The sequence below is a fragment of the Hyla sarda genome (genome assembly GCF_029499605.1).
Source record: "Hyla sarda isolate aHylSar1 chromosome 1 unlocalized genomic scaffold, aHylSar1.hap1 SUPER_1_unloc_9, whole genome shotgun sequence".
In the NCBI taxonomy this organism is placed as follows: domain Eukaryota; kingdom Metazoa; phylum Chordata; class Amphibia; order Anura; family Hylidae; genus Hyla; species Hyla sarda.
Genome location: NW_026607595.1, coordinates 656,822 through 682,976, shown reverse-complemented (window position 1 = coordinate 682,976; position 26,155 = coordinate 656,822). Strand labels below are relative to the sequence as shown.

The 26,155-nt window shown below is 45.2% G+C and overlaps 2 protein-coding genes across 2 annotated transcripts in view; one reads left to right on the top strand and one right to left on the bottom strand.

Annotated features, from left to right (window-relative positions):
* Positions 1-26,155, top strand: part of LOC130298298 (gastrula zinc finger protein XlCGF57.1-like) — a 55,815-nt gene that overhangs the window by 13,884 nt on the left and 15,776 nt on the right. The gene's annotated exons all lie outside the window — the stretch shown is intronic.
* The window catches only part of LOC130298304 (oocyte zinc finger protein XlCOF7.1-like), a gene marked incomplete at its 3' end in the record, with an annotated part of 52,141 nt that continues 34,257 nt past the window's right edge, over positions 8,272-26,155 (bottom strand). The window contains exons 2-6 of the mRNA XM_056551235.1: positions 23,424-23,571; positions 22,228-22,407; positions 20,745-20,871; positions 20,194-20,661; positions 8,272-9,359 (exon numbers count right to left, since the gene is read on the bottom strand). Of these exons, the coding sequence (XP_056407210.1) occupies positions 8,272-9,359; positions 20,194-20,661; positions 20,745-20,871; positions 22,228-22,407; positions 23,424-23,501 (1,941 nt within the window). The remainder of the gene's footprint in view (positions 9,360-20,193; positions 20,662-20,744; positions 20,872-22,227; positions 22,408-23,423; positions 23,572-26,155) is intronic.

The following is a 26,155-nucleotide window of genomic DNA, read 5'->3' as shown; positions in this document are numbered from 1 at the left end:
CAAGTCTGTAAGTTCCAGTTAGTGCAGCCAACTCATTACCTTTTTGCCCTGGGCAAGCAGGTAGAGAGTTTGTTCTTTTGACTACTTGGTGTCATGCAGAATACATACCCCATCATGTGAGAACCCTGCTGTCTCCTGTAATATTAACTCTATACAGGCATTCATCATCATCATCATTATTATACACAGAGTTTGTAATAAATGATGCCCCTGTCCCATCATCTCTCCCCCCCCCCTGAATCCAGTCATTCTCCACCAGAAAGCAATGAAGCTGGATTCAAGGGCGCAGTTATCTAGTGTAGAGAGGAGTGTAATGGATTGGTACTAGCCGCTACAAGTCAGTGAATGGAATCAACAGGTTGACTCCCTCTCACAAACCAAAATGTAATTCTGAAATTATCTCAATCTTTCACAAGAACAGAATTTTAACCCAATAAGACAACAAGGTTTCAGCACTATGGCAAAATTACGCAAAATAAAAGGTGACTTAATATTTTTATCATAAGAGATAAACTACATTTAAATAATCACAAGAAAAACAAATGAAAACAAACTAGGAATGCCACACAGAAAGTCTTTAGAGATAAAGACAGGAAGGTGGGCTGCCCCCCCTCTGCAGCATCGAGCTGTTCACACACAGGTTAGAATGCTGTGTCAGCTTTTACACGGACGGACCATAAAGACTCAAAAAATACAAACACAAAAAGGGATTCACATAGCAATAAATCACAGATTGCATGACAACTAGTCATCAGCCTATTCCTGAACTACAATACAAGGGTGTTAAACAGAAAAGCATAAGCAAGAAGAGGCAAGGGTTAAAGAACTAATCCAAGAATGATCTGTGACATACAATTACAATTAGATACAGATAGGGAACACTAAAATATTAAACTGATATCGTGACACAGGATCAGGATTAGTAAACAAAAAAGTCACAAAGACCCAGTGTTCAAACACAAACATTGAATATTATCTTTGGAGATCAGAAATCACAACCAAACAAACCTAATAGTGACACAAAGATATATATATATATGACGCAAAAAGTTTATCAGTAGCCTTCTAAAACAGTCTCACTGAGAGATTATTTCCACTTCATTCAACTAAAACATTGCATACTCCAGAATTTCCACTAATCTGGCAACTTCCACATTTACTAAAAAGTATTCACAAACTATCCCATAAGGTAAACACTTATTTCTTTGTCTACAGTATGTGACGTACAAGCTCCTCCTCTTGGAATTTTTGGCGCTGGCTAGTCCCTAGATGCCATATTTAGACCATAAAGGTATCATACCTCACATAAGAGAAAAAAAGAGTTTCAATTCACGTTCTCTACCATCACAAGACTCACGTAAAAATGTAGCATGTCAGACACACCATGTCCTACATACACAGTGGACAACACAACTTGACTAAACAATTTGTATGGCAATAACAAACATACACATAGATTTCACAGAAAGCTTCTATTTCCTTCACTTCGCTTTAGTCAACTCAACTTGTCAACATTCCCATAACCTTCTGTCTCTCCAAACGCTGATTACTCAGTATTCCATCACTGTCACATTCTGATTTCATTCTTAACTCCGTACATCCCTTTAGTCCTGCTTGTCACTCCCCTCGTCAGCAATACGTTTTCTGCAGGGTTTTTTTTATGTGTCCTGACTTGTCACAATAATAACAAATTGGGGGTTTCCGGGGTCTGTCTCCTTTGTTATTCTGACCCCCACCTTGGGATTTTTCAGAGACATATGCTATTGTAGTCTTTTTAGGGGCTCCCCGTAGGTCAGGTCCTATCCCCTGGGCTTTCAGTTGTTCCCTTCTCTGGGGTCTTAAACCGTCCACAAAAGCACGTACAAACAGTCTCTGTATTACGTCACTGTCCATGTCTAATCCTTCGTCTAAGTAATCTTGCTCTAGACCAAGGTAATAGTCAGATACAGTCTGGGTCGGGGTTTGAGTGCCCACTGCTACCGTCCCCCTCTCTCTCTCTGTCTTTGCGTGCAAAAGGTTCTAAGAGAGTTAGTAAACGTCTGTCTGGAGGTCTCTCCCCTGGGTTCATTGGGTCTAGCTGCATGAGTGACAGTTATAAATTGAGAGAACATGGTGGGTGGCATTTTTAACCTGCAAAGGTTTTTCCTCATCCTGCCATGTGGCATTATGAGATTCCATGACCTGAGTCAGGTACCTACAAAAACCCAAAGGCTTAGTAAGTGGGTCAGGGGCATTTTGCACAAGAGCCATACATTCCGCAGGACTCCATGGTTTATACAGGTGCCTATTTAAAGGTACTGTCTGATACTGGTTATCTCCTATCATCTTTCTAACCTCGTCCCTCAGTAGGTGTACAGGGGCTAGGTTGACAACCTGTCCTTGCCGTGTAATTCTTCAAGGATTGTTTTAAGAGCGTGTATCTGGGGTTCTCCGTCTGCATTCTTGGACTTTTGCTGACCCATCTCTAGCCGACCGGTCCTAAGTAGCTTATTGGGGGGAACTTCGGAAAGTATGTCCCCCTCATTGCCTTCTCCTTAGGCGGCTAGTAGGTTAAAAGGGCTCTTTTGGCCTTTTTACCTGATTAAAAGGCTCTCCTGGCCTTTACCTGTGATGCATGACAATTCTGTATTAGATATTAGCTAACTCATACTAGCCGTCCGTTCCTAGGTAGCTTATTGGGGAAACCCTCGTAAGGTGTCTTTCCCTCTTTGCCGTCCTCCTAGGCGACTAATTTGCTAAAAGGCTCACCTGGCCTTTTCACTGTCATCCACATCACTCTCATAGGGTCAGTGTCCGTCTAGGTGTGTTTTTTTTGTTTTTTTTCCGCACCTTATTCCCCCAGAATACACGGGCCTATCACACAACACCTGTCCTGGACTTATGATGTATTCCAGGCTCATGCTAGCAACCAGATAATGGTTTATGTGATAATACGGGATTTAAGCATAATCTGTGACCCCGTTAGGCGCTTTCACAGATCAGTTCGGCAATACCCTCATAAAATCACTTTCCATCCTCTCTTGGCTCATACATTCGTTCCATGTCTCCTTGCGGAGTAACACTGTACTTATCCAACCGACAGAAGGTATATGGGTTCATTGTCTATTCAAATAGACCCACTATCACAGGAGTTTAGCTATTCTAAAACCCAGTCTAAGTGCAGGACCCACAGCCACAGATCTCAGGAGGGCACAGATATAAGAAAAATTAATATTTTTCTTACCTGGCCAGGTTTTGTGTAGTCTGTGGTCTCCGGAGGCCCGAGCCATAGTGGTCCCGCACTATATCTGAGATGCTCCTTGTGATTCGGCAGTGGGTCCCTGTTCGGGCGCCAAATAATGTTAGGTTCAACCCCAATGGTTGAGTCGTCTTCTGCCGGTGGATACCCAATAGTGCTTCCCAATAAAGATACAACACACACAGGTTGTAACTGAACTGAAGCAGAAGCTGGACTGACTTCTCTTTCTCAGTGTATTGCTTATATACATGATATTCAATTGGACTTGCGTAGTAGATTTTAACAATGAAAGGAAGAAGGAAGCAATAAATCTCTACATTAGACTAATCATTAGACTTAGTAAAAAAACAAAATACGTTTGTTGGTTGAAGGTTCCCCTAAATTGTCTTCTGCTACAGATGTGAAGGAAAAGATAAGAAGTCTCTTGCTCAGCATTCTCTCCAGGATCTTGAATATATAAATCACTGAGTGTCTCTTTAGTCAAAGTTCAGAAGAAGGACACAAGTCAAAATTAAAGTCTTATATAGAATGGAGATGAAGTCTATAAAGAATAAAAATTTATTCTCCTCTGGCTCGGACCTATCAACACAGTAGAGCTGTATGTGTAATGTAGATGTAGCTGAGCTGTATGTGTACACAGTAGAGCTGTATGTGTAATGTAGATGTAGCTGAGCTGTATGTGTACACAGTAGAGCTGTATATGTGTAATGTACATGTAGCTGAGCTGTATGTGTACACAGTAGAGCTGTATATGTGTAATGTGCATGTAGCTGAGCTGTATGTGTACACAGTAGAGCTGTATATGTGTAATGTACATGTAGCTGAGCTGTATGTGTACACAGTAGAGCTGTATATGTGTAATGTACATGTAGCTGAGCTGTATGTGTACACAGTAGAGCTGTATATGTGTAATGCGCATGTAGCTGAGCTGTATGTGTACACAGTAGAGCTGTATATGTGTAATGTGCATGTAGCTGAGCTGTATGAGTACACAGTAGAGCTGTATATGTGTAATGTGCATGTAGCTGAGCTGTATGTGTACACAGTAGAGCTGTATATGTGTAATGTACATGTAGCTGAGCTGTATGTGTACACAGTAGAGCTGTATATGTGTAATGTACATGTAGCTGAGCTGTATGTGTACACAGTAGAGCTGTACATGTAGCTGAGCTGTATGTGTACACAGTAGAGCTGTATATGTGTAATGTACATGTAGCTGAGCTGTATGTGTACACAGTAGAGCTGTATATGTGTAATGTGCATGTAGCTGAGCTGTATGAGTACACAGTAGAGCTGTATATGTGTAATGTGCATGTAGCTGAGCTGTATGTGTACACAGTAGAGCTGTATATGTGTAATGCGCATGTAGCTGAGCTGTATGAGTACACAGTAGAGCTGTATATGTGTAATGTGCATGTAGCTGAGCTGTATGTGTACACAGTAGAGCTGTATATGTGTAATGTACATGTAGCTGAGCTGTATATGTGTAATGTACATGTAGCTGAGCTGTATGTGTACACAGTAGAGCTGTATATGTGTAATGTACATGTAGCTGTGCTGTATGTGTACACAGTAGAGCTGTATATGTATAATGTACATGTAGCTGAGCTGTATGTGTACACAGTAGAGCTGTATATGTGTAATGTACATGTAGCTGAGCTGTATGTGTACACAGTAGAGCTGTATATGTGTAATGTACATGTAGCTGAGCTGTATGTGTACACAGTAGAGCTGTATATGTGTAATGTACATGTAGCTGAGCTGTATGTGTACACAGTAGAGCTGTATATGTGTAATGTACATGTAGCTGAGCTGTATGTGTACACAGAGCTGTATATGTGTAATGTACATGTAGCTGAGCTGTATGTGTACACAGTAGAGCTGTATATGTGTAATGTGTATGTAGCTGAGCTGTATGTGTACACAGTAGTGCTGTATATGTGTAATGTACATGTAGCTGAGCTGTATGTGTACACAGTAGAGCTGTATATGTGTAATGTACATGTAGCTGAGCTGTATGTGTACACAGTAGAGCTGTATATGTGTAATGTACATGTAGCTGAGCTGTATGTGTACACAGTAGAGCTGTATATGTGTAATGTACATGTAGCTGAGCTGTATGTGTACACAGTAGAGCTGTATGTGTAATGTACATGTAGCTGAGCTGTATGTGTACACAGTAGAGCTGTATATGTGTAATGCGCATGTAGCTGAGCTGTATGTGTACACAGTAGAGCTGTATATGTGTAATGCGCATGTAGCTGAGCTGTATGAGTACACAGTAGAGCTGTATATGTGTAATGCGCATGTAGCTGAGCTGTATGTGTACACAGTAGAGCTGTATATGTGTAATGCACATGTAGCTGAGCTGTATGTGTACACAGTAGAGCTGTATATGTGTAATGTACATGTAGCTGAGCTGTATGTGTACACAGTAGAGCTGTACATGTAGCTGAGCTGTATGTGTACACAGTAGAGCTGTATATGTGTAATGTACATGTAGCTGAGCTGTATGTGTACACAGTAGAGCTGTATATGTGTAATGTACATGTAGCTGAGCTGTATGTGTACACAGTAGAGCTGTATATGTGTAATGTACATGTAGCTGAGCTGTATGTGTACACAGTAGAGCTGTATATGTGTAATGTACATGTAGCTGAGCTGTATGTGTACACAGTAGAGCTGTATATGTGTAATGTACATGTAGCTGAGCTGTATGTGTACACAGTAGAGCTGTATATGTGTAATGTACATGTAGCTGAGCTGTATGTGTACACAGTAGAGCTGTATATGTGTAATGTACATGTAGCTGAGCTGTATGTGTACACAGTAGAGCTGTATATGTGTAATGTACATGTAGTTGAGCTGTATGTGTACACAGTAGAGCTGTATATGTGTAATGTACATGTAGCTGAGCTGTATGTGTACACAGTAGAGCTGTATATGTGTAATGTACATGTAGCTGAGCTGTATGTGTACACAGTAGAGCTGTATATGTGTAATGTACATGTAGCTGAGCTGTATGTGTACACAGTAGAGCTGTATATGTGTAATGTACATGTAGCTGAGCTGTATGTGTACACAGTAGTGCTGTATATGTGTAATGTACATGTAGCTGTGCTGTATGTGTACACAGTAGAGCTGTATATGTGTAATGTACATGTAGCTGAGCTGTATGTGTGCACAGTAGAGCTGTATGTATAATGTACATGTAGCTGAGCTGTATGTGTACACAGTAGAGCTGTATATGTGTAATGTACATGTAGCTGAGCTGTATGTGTACACAGTAGAGCTGTATATGTGTAATGTACATGTAGCTGAGCTGTATGTGTACACAGTAGAGCTGTATATGTGTAATGTACATGTAGCTGAGCTGTATGTGTACACAGAGCTGTATATGTGTAATGTACATGTAGCTGAGCTGTATGTGTACACAGTAGAGCTGTATATGTGTAATGTGTATGTAGCTGAGCTGTATGTGTACACAGTAGTGCTGTATATGTGTAATGTACATGTAGCTGAGCTGTATGTGTACACAGTAGAGCTGTATATGTGTAATGTACATGTAGCTGAGCTGTATGTGTACACAGTAGAGCTGTATATGTGTAATGTACATGTAGCTGAGCTGTATGTGTACACAGTAGAGCTGTATATGTGTAATGTACATGTAGCTGAGCTGTATGTGTACACAGTAGAGCTGTATGTGTAATGTACATGTAGCTGAGCTGTATGTGTACACAGTAGAGCTGTATATGTGTAATGCGCATGTAGCTGAGCTGTATGTGTACACAGTAGAGCTGTATATGTGTAATGCGCATGTAGCTGAGCTGTATGAGTACACAGTAGAGCTGTATATGTGTAATGCGCATGTAGCTGAGCTGTATGTGTACACAGTAGAGCTGTATATGTGTAATGCACATGTAGCTGAGCTGTATGTGTACACAGTAGAGCTGTATATGTGTAATGTACATGTAGCTGAGCTGTATGTGTACACAGTAGAGCTGTACATGTAGCTGAGCTGTATGTGTACACAGTAGAGCTGTATATGTGTAATGTACATGTAGCTGAGCTGTATGTGTACACAGTAGAGCTGTATATGTGTAATGTACATGTAGCTGAGCTGTATGTGTACACAGTAGAGCTGTATATGTGTAATGTACATGTAGCTGAGCTGTATGTGTACACAGTAGAGCTGTATATGTGTAATGTACATGTAGCTGAGCTGTATGTGTACACAGTAGAGCTGTATATGTGTAATGTACATGTAGCTGAGCTGTATGTGTACACAGTAGAGCTGTATATGTGTAATGTACATGTAGCTGAGCTGTATGTGTACACAGTAGAGCTGTATATGTGTAATGTACATGTAGCTGAGCTGTATGTGTACACAGTAGAGCTGTATATGTGTAATGTACATGTAGCTGAGCTGTATGTGTACACAGTAGAGCTGTATATGTGTAATGTACATGTAGCTGAGCTGTATGTGTACACAGTAGAGCTGTATATGTGTAATGTACATGTAGCTGAGCTGTATGTGTACACAGTAGAGCTGTATATGTGTAATGTACATGTAGCTGAGCTGTATGTGTACACAGTAGAGCTGTATATGTGTAATGTACATGTAGCTGAGCTGTATGTGTACACAGTAGTGCTGTATATGTGTAATGTACATGTAGCTGAGCTGTATGTGTACACAGTAGAGCTGTATATATGAAATGTACATGTAGCTGAGCTGTATGTGTACACAGTAGAGCTGTATATGTGTAATGTGCATGTAGCTGAGCTTTATGTGTACACAGTAGAGCTGTATATGTGTAATGTACATGTAGCTGAGCTGTATGTGTACACAGTAGAGCTGTATATATGTATTGTACATGTAGTTGAGCTGTATGACATGACATAGCTGGATAGGTTTCAAAAGAAAACTTTTATTAACAATTGGGAACAAGTTTGGAGATGCAGTATATGATATATGTATAAATGTACATGGATAATATATAGATGTGTTATCTGCATCATTTACTGCTCTGAATTGGCTTCTCCCCTGTGTGAATTCTTTGATGCTGAAGAAGAGCTGATTTCCAAGTAAAACATTTCTCACATTCTGAGCATGAAAATGGTTTCTCTCCTGTGTGAGTTCTTAGATGACTGATAAGGTTTGGTTTGCGAGTATAACATTTCCCACATTCTGAACATGAAAATAGTTTCTCCTCTGTGTGAGTTCTTTGGTGTTTTTTAAGATTTGATATTTTAGTAAAACATTTCCCACATTCTGAACATGAAAATTGCTTCTCTTCTGTGTGAGATTTTTCATGTTCAGCGAGAGTTGATTTGTAAGTAAAACTTTTTCCACATGCTGAGCATGAAAATGGCTTCTCCCCTGTGTGAGTTCTTTGATGTTTAAGAAGATTTGCTTTCTCAGTAAAACATTTCCCACATTCTGAACATGAAAATGGTTTCTCCACTTTGTGACATCTCTGATGTTTAAGAAGATTTGCTTTATCAGTAAAACATTTCTCACATTCTGTACATGAAAATGGCTTCACCCCTGTGTGAGTTATTTGATGTTGAACAAGATGTGATTTCTGAGTAAAACATTTTCTACATTCTGAACATGAAAATGGCTTCTCCCCTGTGTGAGTTCTTTGATGTACAACAATGTCTGATTTCTGAGTAAAATATTTCCCACATTCTGAACATGAAAATGGCTTCTCTCCTGTGTGAGTTCTTACATGTACAATAAGACCTGATTCAAAAGGAAAACATTTCCCACATTCTGAACATGAAAATGGCTTCTCTCCTGTGTGATATCTCTGATGTCTAACAAGACTTGATTTAGAAATAAAACATTTCCCACATTCTGAGCATGAATATGGTTTCTTTCCTGTATGAGCTCGTTGATGTCCATCATTCCTTCTGTGACCTTTATTTTGCTGAACATCCTGTGATGAGTGAGAAGACAGGACCTGTATATAAGGATGAGATGACAGATCTTGGCTGTGAAGGGCTGAGGGTGTATCTGGGATAATGGAATGTTCTTCATATGTATCTTGTGTGATATCATCATCTGCTTTATAATCTGAAGATATAAGATTCTCCTCTGATCTCCTGGTACAAGAATCTGCAGAGAATAACACAGATTTTATTATCAGTATTAACTCCTTAACAACCCAGGACATTTTTGCATTTCTAAGCAATAGTACTTTGTACCCTTCATTTTTAAATAAGATTTACTGCAAAACTGGAGAAAGATAGTTACTATGATAGCGGAGCAGCCATACAACAGTGGTGTCAAACTGTGGTCCTTCAGATGTTGCAAAACTTCAACTCCCAGCATGCCTGGACACCAAAGGTCTGTCTGCCTCCTCCAGAGGATGCACACTGTGCCCGAAAGGTAAATCAAGGCTTCCCTCTCATGGTATTCCTTAGTGCGGTGGTCTTCAAACTGCAGCCTTCCAAATGTTGCAAAACCCAGCATGCCCGGGAGTTGAAGTTTTGCAATATCTGGAGGGCCACAGTTTGACACCACTGCCTTACAAGGAGCAGGGACACCCGTCTTTGACAATCATGTGGACACAGCCTCAGGGAAAATCACTGCTATGGGGCCCGGTCAGGGACCAAATGACCGTGCCCCCCAATCCACCTGACCCCGCAGGTTATAATGGAGCAGTCATCCAAACCGCCCCCTTTATAATCCTCATGCCAGAGAATTCAGGCAAAGGATAGGGCAGTGGTTCTCCCCCAGGGGTACTTAGCAATTCTCCAGGGGGTACTTGAAAAAACTCAGTAATGGCAGCCACAGCCACTGGTTACTGGTCTGGACCACCTTGAAAGAAATGGTCGGCTGACGTCACTGCACCGAGGAGCAGGAGGACAGCAAAGGGGAAGAGCGGGCACTGGGTGCTGTGGGCAGGAACTACCATCAGCTTTGTTGCTCCACTGTCCCTGCAGACCGGGGACCTACTGCTCCGAGCCATAGGAATAGGTCCCCAGACCAGAGGAGCAGTGGACACCAAAAAGGGACAGTATGGAGGCCTACAGCTATATATGGGGGCAGTATGGGGGCCTACAACTATATATGGGGGCAGTATGGGGGCCTACAACTATATATAGGGACAGTATGGTGGCCTACAACTATATATGGGGACAGTATGGAGGCCTACAACTATATATGGGGACAGTATGGTGGCCTACAGCTATATATGGGGACAGTATGGGGGCCTACAACTATATATGGGGACAGTATGGTGGCCTACAACTATATATGGGGACAGTATGGGGGCCTACAACTATATATGGGGACAGTATGGGGGCCTACAGCTGTATATGGGGGCAGTATGGTGGCCTACAGCTATATATGGGGGCAGTATGGTGGCCTACAGCTATATATGGGGACAGTATGGGGGCCTACAACTATATATGGGGACAGAATGGAGGCCTACAACTATATATGGGGACAGTATGGGGGCCTACAACTATATATGGGGACAGTATGGTGGCCTACAACTATATATGGGGACAGTATGGTGGCCTACAGCTATATATAGGGACAGTATGGTGGCCTACAAGTATATATGGGGGCAGTATGGTGGCCTACAAGTATATATGGGGGCAGTATGGTGGCCTACAACTATATATGGGGACAGTATTGTGGCCTACAACTATATATGGGGGCAGTATGGTGGCCTACAGCTATATATGGGGACAGTATGGTGGCCTACAGCTATATATGGGGACAGTATGGTGGCCTACAACTATATATGGGGACAGTTTGGGGGCATACAACTATATATGGGGGCAGTATGGTGGCCTACAACTATATATGGGGACAGTATGGTGGCCTACAACTATATATGGGGGCAGTATGGTGGCCTACAACTATATATGGGGACAGTATGGTGGCCTACAGCTATATATGGGGACAGTATGGTGGCCTACAGCTATATATGGGGACAGTATGGTGGCCTACAACTATATATGGGGGCAGTATGGTGGCCTACAACTATATATGGGGACAGTATGGTGGCCTACAGCTATATATGGGGACAGTATGGTGGCCTACAGCTATATATGGGGACAGTATGGTGGCCTACAACTATATATGGGGACAGTTTGGGGGCATACAACTATATATGGGGGCAGTATGGTGGCCTACAACTATATATGGGGACAGTATGGTGGCCTACAGCTATATATGGGGGCAGTATGGTGGCCTACAACTATATATGGGGACAGTATGGTGGCCTACAACTATATATGGGGGCAGTATGGTGGCCTACAACTATATATGGGGACAGTATGGTGACCTACAACTATATATGGGGGCAGTATGGGGGCCTACAACTATATATGGGGACAGTTTGGGGGCATACAACTATATATGGGGACAGTATGGTGACCTACAACTATATATGGGGGCAGTATGGGGGCCTACAACTATATATGGGGACAGTTTGGGGGCCTACAACTATATATGGGGACAGTATGGTGGCCTACAGCTATATATGGAGACAGTATGGGGGCCTACAGCTATATATGGGGACAGTATGGAGGCCTACAGCTATATTTGGGGACAGTATGGTGGCCTACAGCTATATATGGGGACAGTATGGTGGCCTACAGCTATATATGGGGACAGTATGGTGGCCTACAACTATATATGGGGACAGTATGGGGGCCTACAACTATATATGGGGACAGTATGGTGGCCTACAACTATATATGGGGACAGTATGGGGGCCTACAACTATATATGGGGACAGTATGGTGGCCTACAACTATATATGGGGACAGTATGGTGGCCTACAACTATATATGGGGACAGTATGGTGGCCTACAACTATATATGGGGACAGTATGGTGGCCTACAACTATATATGGGGACAGTATGGTGGCCTACAGCTATATATGGGGACAGTATGGTGGCCTACAACTATATATGGGGACAGTATGGTGGCCTACAACTATATATGGGGACAGTATGGGGGCCTACAACTATATATGGGGACAGTATGGGGGCCTACAACTATATATGGGGGCAGTATGAAGGCCTACAACTATATATGGGGACAGTATGGTGGCCTACAACTATATATGGGGACAGTATGGTGGCCTACAACTATATATGGGGGCAGTATGGTGGCCTACAACTATATATGGGGACAGTATGGAGGCCTACAACTATATATGGGGGCAGTATGGTGGCCTACAACTATATATGGGGACAGTATGGTGGCCTACAGCTATATATGGGGACAGTATGGTGGCCTACAACTATATATGGGGACAGTATGGTGGCCTACAGCTATATATGGGGGCAGTATGGTGGCCTACAGCTATATATGGGGACAGTATGGTGGCCTACAACTATATATGGGGACAGTTTGGGGGCCTACAACTATATATGGGGGCAGTATGGTGGCCTACAGCTATATATGGGGGCAGTATGGTGGCCTACTGCTATATATGGGGGCAGTATGGTGGCCTACAACTATATATGGGGACAGTTTGGTGGCCTACAACTATATATGGGGACAGTTTGGTGGCCTACAACTATATATGGGGACAGTATGGTGGCCTACAACTATATATGGGGACAGTATGGTGGCCTACAACTATATATGGGGACAGTATGGGGGCCTACAACTATATATGGGGACAGTAATGTGGCCTACAACTATATATGGGGGCAGTATGGTGGCCTACAACTATATATGGGGACAGTATGGTGGCCTACAACTATATATGGGGACAGTATGGTGGCCTACAGCTATATATGGGGACAGTATGGTGGCCTACAGCTATATATGGAGACAGTATGGGGGCCTACAGCTATATATGGGGACAGTATGGAGGCCTACAGCTATATTTGGGGACAGTATGGTGGCCTACAGCTATATATGGGGACAGTATGGTGGCCTACAGCTATATATGGGGACAGTATGGTGGCCTACAACTATATATGGGGACAGTATGGGGGCCTACAACTATATATGGGGACAGTATGGTGGCCTACAACTATATATGGGGACAGTATGGAGGCCTACAACTATATATGGGGGCAGTATGGGGGCCTACAACTATATATGGGGGCAGTATGGGGGCCTACAGCTATATATGGGGACAGTATGGTGGCCTACAGCTATATATGGGGACAGTATGGTGGCCTACAGCTATATATGGGGACAGTATGGTGGCCTACAACTATATATGGGGACAGTATGGAGGCCTACAACTATATATGGGGACAGTATGGTGGCCTACAACTATATATGGGGACAGTATGGTGGCCTACAACTATATATGGGGGCAGTATGGTGGCCTACAACTATATATGGGGACAGTATGGAGGCCTACAACTATATATGGGGGCAGTATGGGGGCCTACAACTATATATGGGGGCAGTATGGGGGCCTACAGCTATATATGGGGACAGTATGGTGGCCTACAACTATATATGGGGGCAGTATGGGGGCCTACAGCTATATATGGGGGCAGTATGGGGGCCTACAGCTATATATGGGGACAGTTTGGTGGCCTACAACTATATATGGGGACAGTATGGTGGCCTACAACTATATATCGGGGCAGTATGGTGGCCTACAACTATATATGGGGGCAGTATGGAGGCCTACAACTATATATGGGGACAGTATGGTGGCCTACAACTATATATGGGGGCAGTATGGAGGCCTACAACTATATATGGGGGCAGTATGGTGGCCTACAACTATATATGGGGACAGTATGTTGGCCGACAACTATATATGGGGACAGTATGGTGGCCTACAACTATATATGGGGACAGTATGGTGGCCTACAACTATATATGGGGGCAGTATGGAGGCCTACAACTATATATGGGGACAGTATGGTGGCCTACAACTATATATGTGGGCAGTATGGTGGCCTACAACTATATATGGGGACAGTATGGGGGCCTACAACTATATATGGGGACAGTGTGGTGGCCTACAGCTATATATGGGGACAGTATGGTGGCCTACAACTATATATGGGGACAGTGTGGTGGCCTACAGCTATATATAGGGACAGTATGGTGGCCTACAACTATATATGGGGACAGTATGGGGGCCTACAACTATATATGGGGACAGTATGGTGGCCTACAACTATATATGTGGGCAGTATGGTGGCCTACAACTATATATGGGGGCAGTATGGTGGCCTACAACTATATATGGGGACAGTATGGAGGCCTACAACTATATATGGGGGCAGTATGGGGGCCTACAACTATATATGGGGGCAGTATGAGGGCCTACAGCTATATATGGGGACAGTATGGTGGCCTACAGCTATATATGGGGACAGTATGGGGGCCTACAACTATATATGGGGACAGTATGGTGGCCTACAACTATATATGTGGGCAGTATGGTGGCCTACAACTATATATGGGGACAGTATGGTGGCCTACAACTATATATGGGGACAGTATGGTGGCCTACAACTATTTATGGGGACAGTATGGTGGCCTACAGCTATATATGGGGACAGTATGGAGGCCTACAACTATATATGGGGACATTATGGTGGCCTACAGCTATATATGGGGACAGTATGGTGGCCTACAACTATATATGGGGACAGTATGGTGGCCTACAGCTATATATGGGGGCAGTATGGTGGCCTACAACTATATATGGGGACAGTATGGTGGCCTACAGCTGTATATGGGGACAGTATGGTGGCCTACAACTATATATGGGGGCAGTATGGAGGCCTACAACTATATATGGGGACAGTATGGTGGCCTACAACTATATATGGGGGCAGTATGGTGGCCTACAACTATATATGGGGGCAGTATGGGGGCCTACAACTATATATGGGGGCAGTATGGTGGCCTACAACTATATATGGGGACAGTTTGGAGGCCTACAACTATATATGGGGGCAGTATGGGGGCCTACAACTATATATGGGGGCAGTATGGGGGCCTACAGCTATATATGGGGACAGTATGGTGGCCTACAACTATATATGGGGACATTATGGTGGCCTACAGCTATATATGGGGGCAGTTTGGTGGCCTACAGCTATATATGGGGACAGTATGGTGGCCTACAGCTATATATGGGGACAGTATGGTGGCCTACAGCTATATATGGGGACAGTATGGAGGCCTACAACTATATATGGGGACAGTATGGTGGCCTACAGCTATATATGGGGACAGTATGGTGGCCTACAACTATATATGGGGACAGTATGGTGGCCTACAGCTATATATGGGGACAGTATGGGGGCCTACAACTATATATGGGGGCAGTATGGAGGCCTACAGCTATATATGGGGACAGTATGGTGGCCTACAACTATATATGGGGGCAGTATGGTGGCCTACAGCTATATATGGGGACAGTATGGTGGCCTACAACTATATATGGGGACAGTATGGTGGCCTACAACTATATATGGGGACAGTATGGTGGCCTACAACTATATATGGGGGCAGTTTGGAGGCCTACAACTATATATGGGGGCAGTATGGTGGCCTACAACTATATATGGGGACAGTATGGTGGCCTACAACTATATATGGGGACAGTTTGGAGGCCTACAACTATATATGGGGGCAGTATGGGGGCCTACAACTATATATGGGGGCAGTATGGGGGCCTACAGCTATATATGGGGACAGTATGGTGGCCTACAACTATATATGGGGACATTATGGTGGCCTACAGCTATATATGGGGGCAGTTTGGTGGCCTACAGCTATATATGGGGACAGTATGGTGGCCTACAGCTATATATGGGGACAGTATGGTGGCCTACAGCTATATATGGGGACAGTATGGAGGCCTACAACTATATATGGGGACAGTATGGTGGCCTACAGCTATATATGGGGACAGTATGGTGGCCTACAACTATATATGGGGACAGTATGGTGGCCTACAGCTATATATGGGGACAGTATGGGGGCCTACAACTATATATGGGGGCAGTATGGAGGCCTACAGCTATATATGGGGACAGTATGGTGGCCTACAACTATATATGGGGGCAGTATGGTGGCCTACAGCTATATATGGGGACAGTATGGTGGCCTACAACTATATATGGGGACAGTATGGTGGCCTACAACTATATATGGGGACAGTATGGTGGCCTACAACTATATATGGGGGCAGTATGGTGGCCTACAGCTATATATGGGGGCAGTATGGTGGCCTACAGCTATATATGGGGACAGTATGGAGGCCTACAACTATATATGGGGACAGTATGGTGGCCTACAACTATATATGGGGACAGTATGGGGCCTACAGCTATATATGGGGACAGTATGGGGCCTACAGCTATATATGGGGCCTACAGCTATATATGGGGACAGTATGGTGGCCTACAACTATATATGGGGGCAGTATGGTGGCCTACAACTATATATGGGGACAGTATGGTGGCCTACAACTATATATGGGGACAGTATGGAGGCCTACAACTATATATGGGGACAGTATGGTGGCCTACAACTATATATGGGGACAGTATGGGGGCCTACAACTATATATGGGGACAGTATGGTGGCCTTCAGCTATATATGGGGACAGTATGGGGGCCTACAACTATATATGGGGACAGTATGGTGGCCTACAACTATATATGGGGACAGTATGGTAGCCTACAACTATATATGGGGACAGTATGGGGGCCTACAACTATATATGGGGACAGTATGGTGGCCTACAACTATATATGGGGACAGTATGGTGGCCTACAGCTATATATGGGGACAGTATGGTGGCCTACAACTATATATGGGGGCAGTATGGTGGCCTACAACTATATATGGGGACAGTATGGTGGCCTACAACTATATATGGGGACAGTATGGTGGCCTACAACTATATATGGGGACAGTATGGAGGCCTACAACTATATATGGGGACAGTTTGGAGGCCTACAACTATATATGGGGGCAGTATGGGGGCCTACAACTATATATGGGGGCAGTATGGGGGCCTACAGCTATATATGGGGACAGTATGGTGGCCTACAACTATATATGGGGACAGTATGGGGGCCTACAACTATATATGGGGGCAGTATGGAGGCCTACAGCTATATATGGGGGCAGTATGGTGGCCTACAACTATATATGGGGACAGTATGGGGGCCTACAACTATATATGGGGACAGTATGGGGGCCTACAACTATATATGGGGACAGTATGGTGGCCTACAACTATATATGTGGGCAGTATGGAGGCCTACAACTATATATGGGGACAGTATGGGGGCCTACAACTATATATGGGGGCAGTTTGGGGGCCTACAACTATATATGGGGACAGTATGGTGGCCTACAACTATATATGTGGGCAGTATGGTGGCCTACAACTATATATGGGGACAGTATGGAGGCCTACAACTATATATGGGGACAGTATGGTGGCCTACAACTATATATGGGGACAGTATGGAGGCCTACAACTATATATGGGGACAGTATGGTGGCCTACAACTATATATGGGGACAGTATGGTGGCCTACAACTATATATGGGGACAGTATGGAGGCCTACAACTATATATGGGGACAGTATGGTGGCCTACAACTATATATGGGGACAGTATGGAGGCCTACAACTATATATGGGGACAGTATGGTGGCCTACAACTATATATGGGGCAGTATGGTGGCCTACAACTATATATGGGGACAGTATGGTGGCCTACAACTATATATGGGGACAGTATGGTGGCCTACAGCTATATATGGGGGCAGTATGGTGGCCTACAACTATATAAGGGGACAGTATGGTGGCCTACAACTATATATGGGGACAGTATGGTGGCCTACAACTATATATGGGGACAGTATGGTGGCCTACAACTATATATGGGGACAGTATGGTGGCCTACAACTATATATGGGGACAGTATGGTGGCCTACAACTATATATGGCGACAGTATGGTGGCCTACAACTATATTTGGGGGCAGTTTGGGGGTCAACAGCTATATTTGGGGCACAGAGAGGGACATAACAACTTTATGGGGACACAAAGCGGGTCCTATTACTGTGTGTGACAATAAACATGGGGAGCTTCTAAATACGTGGGTATTGTACTGCAGAAAGGAGCCTAAAATGTTTGTTTGTCTGGTTCTGTGGAGACGTCTTGGAGAAATCTTCATGGCGGTCTAGGCCAGATAGTGAAGATAAGAAAAGTAAACAACTGTGGTTAGAGAAGACGTCACCTGTAAATCAGGGACTGGGGGAAAGGGGGAGGAACAGGGGTCTGTTATAGAGGAAAGTGAAGCATATGAATTATACTATAATCATTACAAAATGTCTCTAATATGGGGGGACAATTTTTTGGGAATGGGCTGTCAAGGAGAACTCAGGCAAAAAAGGTTGAGAACCACTGGGATAGGGGATACATTATAGATCACAGGGTCCGACCCTTGGGACTCCCAACGATCTCCTGAACGGGGCCCTGGCAGTCTGCTTGAAGTGGGCGGACCAACCCCCGTATGGAGCGACGGCCGACACTCCCCCTCCATGTATCCCATAGAAATACACGGAGGTGGTGTGTTGGCCGCGGCATCCTGTGGGGGTCGGAACGGCCGCTTCCGACAGACTGCCAGGGCCCCATTCAGATCGCGGGGAGTCCTAAGGGTCGGACCCCCGTGATCTATAACCTATCCCCTATCCTGTCTAGGCAGAGAGTATCACATTTTTGTCTTTTGTCTATTAATGTGTATAGAAAGACTTATGTCCTAATAAAGTTAGTGAAATTCTCCAGGAAACAAGTTATAAGGGGAACTTTTATTTTTAATGATTTTGGCTCACAGCTCGCCAGCCGCACCTATACCTCCATTTGGACCCACACAGGTGACCCGAACATTTTCGTATCAGAGAAAAAGAGAGGAAAAGAATAAAAGGGATTTAAAGGGGTACTCCACTGCTAGACATCTTATTCCTTATCAAAAGGATGGGGGATAAGATGCCTGATCGTGGGGTCCGGCTGCTGGGGCCACCCAGGATCTCCCACAGCACCCTGCGTTCTAAACAAAAGCCAGATTCCTGGAGCAGTGGTTGTGACGTCACGGCCACGCCCCCTCGTGTTGTCTAGACATAGACATGAATGGAGGGGGTGTGGCCATGTATCTCCGGCTCTTCCATAGATCTCCCAGCAGCAGGACCCCTGGGATCAGACATCTTATCCCTATTCTTTAGATAAGATGTCTAGGGGCGGAGGACCCCTTTAAGGGCCAGTGCACATACCATTCATCAGAAGAAGGCTCATGCATGGAACTTGCTGGGTGTCCTACAGTGGCCTCGAGTCCTGTGGATAGGGGATATATGTTTGATCACTGGGGGATCCGTCCACTGAGACCCCCGCGATCTCCTGCCTGGCATCCCGTTTGTGTATCTCTGTCTCTCCCATAGAGATTCATGGAGAGACATGTCGGGCACCTCTTGGTGCGGTGGTTGACAGTAATCCCTGCACGGAGCGGAGGTCACCTGTGCCTGGAGAGATCTGGGGTGCTGGGCAGGAGATTATGGGGGTCTCAGCGGCCGGACCCCCACGATCAGACACTTATCCCCTCTCCTCAGGATTCTTTGGAAGGTACCAACTCCATCTTGTGTAGCGGTGCGGGATAAGTTTGCAGCTTCTTTGTCGCTGACTGACCCCTGGTAGGACCTATAGCTGGGGTAACTGAACTAAGGCTTTTTGGGGTCTTTGGGGCAGAAGAAAGTGTCCAGGACAATTAAAGACATGGGATCTATGCAGAGTTACTACAACGAGTCCACTCAGCGTGCGAAAGGGAAGAGAACGACTCCAGGAAGACGTCACCTGTTTGCCCGGAAGTCCCAAAGATTCTAGTTACAACAATACTTCCGAAAAATATTATTGCAGCCGGTGACTGAATAGAATCTGTGACCCTTCTCTGTATTTAGTGGTTATTACTCACCTGGGCGGTTACCTGTAGGAATGTCCTCCTTATACTGCTCATCACTGCTCACATCTGTTTCTTCTTCCTTTATATCTGTCGTATTAATATAGATCAGATCTTTCTCTGTATGAATGTCCTCCTTAAACTGCTCATCACCGCTCACATCTGACTCTTCTTCTTCCCTTATGTCTGTAGCATTAATCGAGATGAGATCTTCCCCTGTAGGAATGTCCTCCTTATACTGCTTATCACCGCTCACATCTGTATCTTCTTCTTTTATATCTGTAGGATTAATATAGGTCAGATCTTTCCCTGTAGAAATGTCCTCCTTATACTGCTCATCACTGCTCACATCTGTCTCTACTTCTTTCTTTATGTCTGTAGTATTAATATAGATCAGATCTTTCCCTGTGGTATCGTCCTCCATATTCTGTTCATCAAGAGGACGGGGACACCTCTCTGGTGCTGTTCTCTTACAGGATCTGACTGTAGGGAACACATACAGAGACTGAATTCATTCTTTACATACAAATAATGAGAGGACGTGTGTATATAGTCATGTCTATTACCTGGTGATGTGAGGGGCTGCTGATCCTCCATCATGACCTGATCCTTGTACTGATCCTTGTGTCCTTCTACATACTCCCACTCCTCCATGGAGAAATAGACCGCCACGTCCTGACACCTTATAGGAACCTGACACACAATGATACAGTCATCACCCCGACCCCTCCAGTGGTGTTACTGTATAATGTCCCAGCATTCCCAGCAGTGTCACCTCTCCAGTCATCACCAGACCCCTCCATTACTGTATAATGTCCCAGCAGTGTCACCTCTCCAGTCATCACCAGACCCCTCCATTACTGTATAATGTCCCAGCAGTGTCACCTCTCCAGTCATCACCAGACCCCTCCATTACTATATAATGTCCCAGCAGTGTCACCTCTCCAGTCATCACCAGACCCCTCCATTACTGTATAATGTCCCAGCAGTGTCACCTCTCCAGTCATCACCAGACACCTCCATTACTGTATAATGTCCCAGCAGTGTCACCTCTCCAGTCATCACCAGACCCCTCCATTACTATATAATGTCCCAGAAGGGTCACCTCTCCAATCATCACCAGACCCCTCCATTACTGTATAATGTCCCAGCAGTGTCACCTCTCCAGTCATCACCAGACCCCTCCATTACTGTATAATGTCCCAGCATTCCCAGCAGTGTCACCTCTCCAGTCATCACCAGACCCCTCCATTACTGTATAATGTCCCAGCAGTGTCACCTCTCCAGTCATCACCAGACCCCTCCATTACTGTATAATGTCCCAGCAGGGTCACCTCTCTAGTTATCACCAGACCCCTCCATTACTGTATAATGTCCCAGCAGGGTCACCTCTCTAGTGATCACCAGACCCCTCCATTACCGTATAATCTCCCAGCAGTGTCACCTCTCAGGTCATCACCAGACCCCTCCATTACTGTATAATGTCCCTGCAGTGTCACCTCTCCAGTCATCACCAGACCCCTCCATAACTGTATAATGTCCCAGCAGGGTCACCTCTCCAGTCATTACCAGACTCCTCCATTACTGTATAATGTCCCAGCAGTGTCACCTCTCCAGTCATCACCAGACCCCTCCATTACTGTATAATGTTCCAGCAGTGTCACCTCTCCAGTCATCACCAGACCCCTCCATTACTGTATAATGTCCCAGCAGTGTCACCTCTCCAGTCATCACCAGACCCCTCCATTACTGTATAATGTCCCAGCAGTGTCACCTCTCTAATCATCACCAGACCCCTCCATTACTGTATAATGTCCCAGCAGTGTCACCTCTCCAGTCATCACCAGACCCCTCCATTACTGTATAATGTCCCAGCAGTGTCACCTCTCCAGACATCACCAGACCCCTCCATTACTGTATAATGTCCCAGCAGTGTCACCTCTCCAGTCATCACCAGACCCCTCCATTACTGTATAATGTCCCAGCAGTGTCACCTCTCCAGTCATCACCAGACTCCTCCATTACTGTATAATGTCCCAGCCGGGTCACCTCTCCAGTCAGCAGCTCCATCATCTTGTTGATGAGTTCTCGGATCTTCTGTTCATCCATTTCCTCATGTATCAGGGAGTGAGGTGGGGGCCCCGGGATTGGGCTCAGGGTTCTTCCCCATCCTTCACACACAGGGGCCCGACAGCGCCCACTAGAGGACTTCTTCACTACTGTGTAATCCTGTGTATGGAGAGACACATTAATATCACTACATACATTCCCAGAATCCCTCACCTCTCCAGTCATATCCATCTGTTATTACATAGATAAGAATGAGGTCATGTGACATCACTCCCAGAATCCCTCACCTCTCCAGTCATATCCATCTGTTATTACATAGATAAGAATGAGGTCATGTGACATCACTCTCAGAATCCCTCACCTCTCCAGTCATATCCATCTGTTATTACATAGATAAGAATGAGGTCATGTGACATCACTCCCAGAATCCCTCACCTCTCCAGTCATATCCATCTGTTATTACATAGATAAGAATGAGGTCATGTGACATCACTCCCAGAATCCCTCCCCTCTCCAGTCATATCCATCTGTTATTACATAGATAAGAATGAGGTCATGTGACATCACTCCCAGAATCCCTCACCTCTCCAGTCATATCTATCTATTATTACATAGATAAGAATGAGGTCATGTGACATCACTCCCAGAATCCCTCACCTCTCCAGTCATATCCATCTGTTATTCCATAGATAAGAATGAGGTCATGTGACATCACTCCCAGAATCCCTCACCTCTCCAGTCATATCCATCTGTTATTACATAGATAAGAATGAGGTCATGTGACATCACTCCCAGAATCCCTCACCTCTCCAGTCATATCCATCTGTTATTACATAGATAAGAATGAGGTCATGTGACATCACTCCCAGAATCCCTCACCTCTCCAGTCATATCCATCTGTTATTACATAGATAAGAATAAGGTCATGTGACATCACTCCCAGAATCCCTCACCTCTCCAGTCATATCCATCTGTTATTATATAGATAAGAATGAGGTCATGTGACATCACTCCCAGAATCCCTCACCTCTCCAGTCATATCCATCTGTTATTCCATAGATAAGAATGAGGTCATGTGACATCACTCCCAGAATCCCTCACCTCTCCAGTCATATCCATCTGTTATTATATAGATAAGAATGAGGTCATGTGACATCACTCCCAGAATCCCTCACCTCTCCAGTAAGCCGGAAGAGTATCTGTAGGGTGAGGTTTATGATCCTGTCGGCCATCTTGTTCCTGTCTCTCTCCATGGTTGATGGGTCATCCAGGAGAATTCTCTTATATAGAAGATATCAGCAGAGGATCCTGGATTGGAGAAACCTGAAGGAAAGAAGAGGAGACGATGATAAACCGCACCAGATTCTATGGAGAAATAAAATCCATTTCCTGGAGATAATCTGGGGAAACATCTGAGGAGACATTATAGTCACAATGATTTCGGATGAGTTCTCCTCTATGATGACGTCCTCCGAAATTTACCAGAAAATCTTTCAGAATCTTTGGCGGCAAAGAATCAAATACAGAAGAACAAACACCGAGAACACGAAAAGAAAGACAAGAAGGTAAACGTAAAGAAAAGAGAAGGAAAAGGGAGGATAGAGGGTGAAGGGAAACAAGGGGGGAGGAGCATAAGGCGGGAATGGACGACCAATCACATGACCCAGCAATATAGCAGAGAACACGCTGGAGGACACAACAGGACGGCGACTCCACAGGATCCTGGAATCACATCCACGGGGGCCACGTCTGGTAGAATCTATCATGAGACTCATGGATGGCGACTAATCTATCACCTTGGACACCAGAGCCGGAGGAGATGGGAAGATTTATAGGATGTGGGAGATGAAGGGTTAATGTATCATTTTACTATATTTTATCTATAGATCAATGTCTGTCCCCTCCCCCAGAGAGAGGAGAAGATATCTGGGGGCGGAGTTACCTTTATAGGGGTTCATTGTGTCATGTCACAGCCACACCCCCTCGTGATGTCACAGCCACACCCCCTCGTGATGTCACAGCCACACCCCCTCGTGATGTCACAGCCACACCCCCTCGTGATGTCACAGCCACACCCCTCGTGATGTCACAGCCACACCCCCTCATGATGTCACAGCCACACCCCCTCGTGATGTCACAGCCACACCCCCTCATGATATCACAGCCACACACCCCCTCGTGATGTCACAGCCACACCCCCTTGTGATATCACAGCCACACCCCCTCGTGACGTCACAGCCACACCCCTCGTGACGTCACAGCCACACACCCTCGTGATGTCACAGCCACACCCCCTCGTGATGTCACAGCCACACCCCCTCCATTCATGTCTATGGGAGGGGGCGTGTCGGCAGAGCCTGGATCCACAGAGGAGTCGGCCCAGTTCTCCATAAACCTCCTTCTACAAGATGGCGGCGGCCGGGGAGACATGTGGACACCGCGGGGAGAGAACCAGAAGGAGAAGAAGAACCTGACATATTAGAGGTAAAGACATAACAGGAATAGGGCCACAAGGACAGGAGGGCGGGGCTTCTAGCTGGGGGCCAACTGGGCGGCTATATATGAAATGAGTAAAGATGGCGGAATAACACAAACAGCAGCAGAAACAAGACAATATATTAACCCTTCTCTCACCAGGAGCAAAGATAAAATAATATTAAAGTAAAAAAACACAAAAATACAAAAAAATAATCCCCAAAGGAGAAATCACAGGATGAGGGGATCGGCCTCTATATAGGGGAGGGGGTGCGATTAACCCTTGTAAGGTTTTATTGTCAGTACAATGCATGGGTCATACCAGTGTGCGGGGGGAGGAATATACCATCTGTGCTGCTGGAGGGACGTAAGAGAATCCTGACAGGGAGAGAACACACATACCTGTATCTGTAGAGGAGCCGTGTGCTTACAGGACCTGCGATGATGTCACCGTCATGTGATCAGTCACGTGGAGGAGGAGTCACATGATCAGGGGCTGCTGCTCTAAGCTCATCTGCTCAGTGTATGCAGGACTCTGCTGTCACATGACCATCATCACAGGTCCTTCAACTACAATCACTTCTCGACAACACTGCTGAGCTCCGCCCACTGATGTCACATGATCCTCCCCACAGGTCCTTCCGCCGCAGTCACATCTTTACTGCTAAACTTTACCCCCAAATGTACTGGTCACATGATTGTGACATCATCACAGGTCCTACACCTCCAGCATGTAGCAGATACAGAGCAGGTCCTGGTGGGGCAGTCACTGCTGTTGTGTTGTGTGTGGAGATCTCTCAGAGCAGCAGCCCCTGATCATGTGACTCCTCCTCCTCCATGTGACTGATCACATGACGGTGACATCATCGTAGGTCCTGTAAGCACACGGCTCCTCTACAGATACAGGTATGTGTGTGCGGTCACCATCAGATCAGGATTATTGGGGATGTTATTAACCCTTAAAAGACTATTGCAGTGACAAATAACATCCTCTATCGAGAGGATAGGGGATAAGTTAGAGATTGCAGGGGTCGATATGCTGGGATCCCCCGCGATCTCCTGTCAGTTTGCCCCATCAGTTTGCAGGAAGCAGGCGATCCGACCCCCCACAGGAAGCCGCTGCTAAAGCACCGAAGCGTTTTGGCCGCCATATGTGCAGGGGTTGGTACGCCCACTTCCTGTGAACTGTCGGGGACCCGTACAAGAGATCGCAGGGGGTCCCAGCAGTCAGACCCCCGCGATCTATAACTTGTCGCCTATCCGTTGGTTATTTTTTTACTACAGAACTCCTTTAAGAACATGCGGTACATTTACACCCTGTGCCCCATATGGGATTTAGAGCTTAGGAGCTATAAGCATCCAGGCACCACTAATGATTAACCCATTAAAGGTGTACTCTGCTGCCCCAGTGTTCCGAACGCTTGGAGTGGGG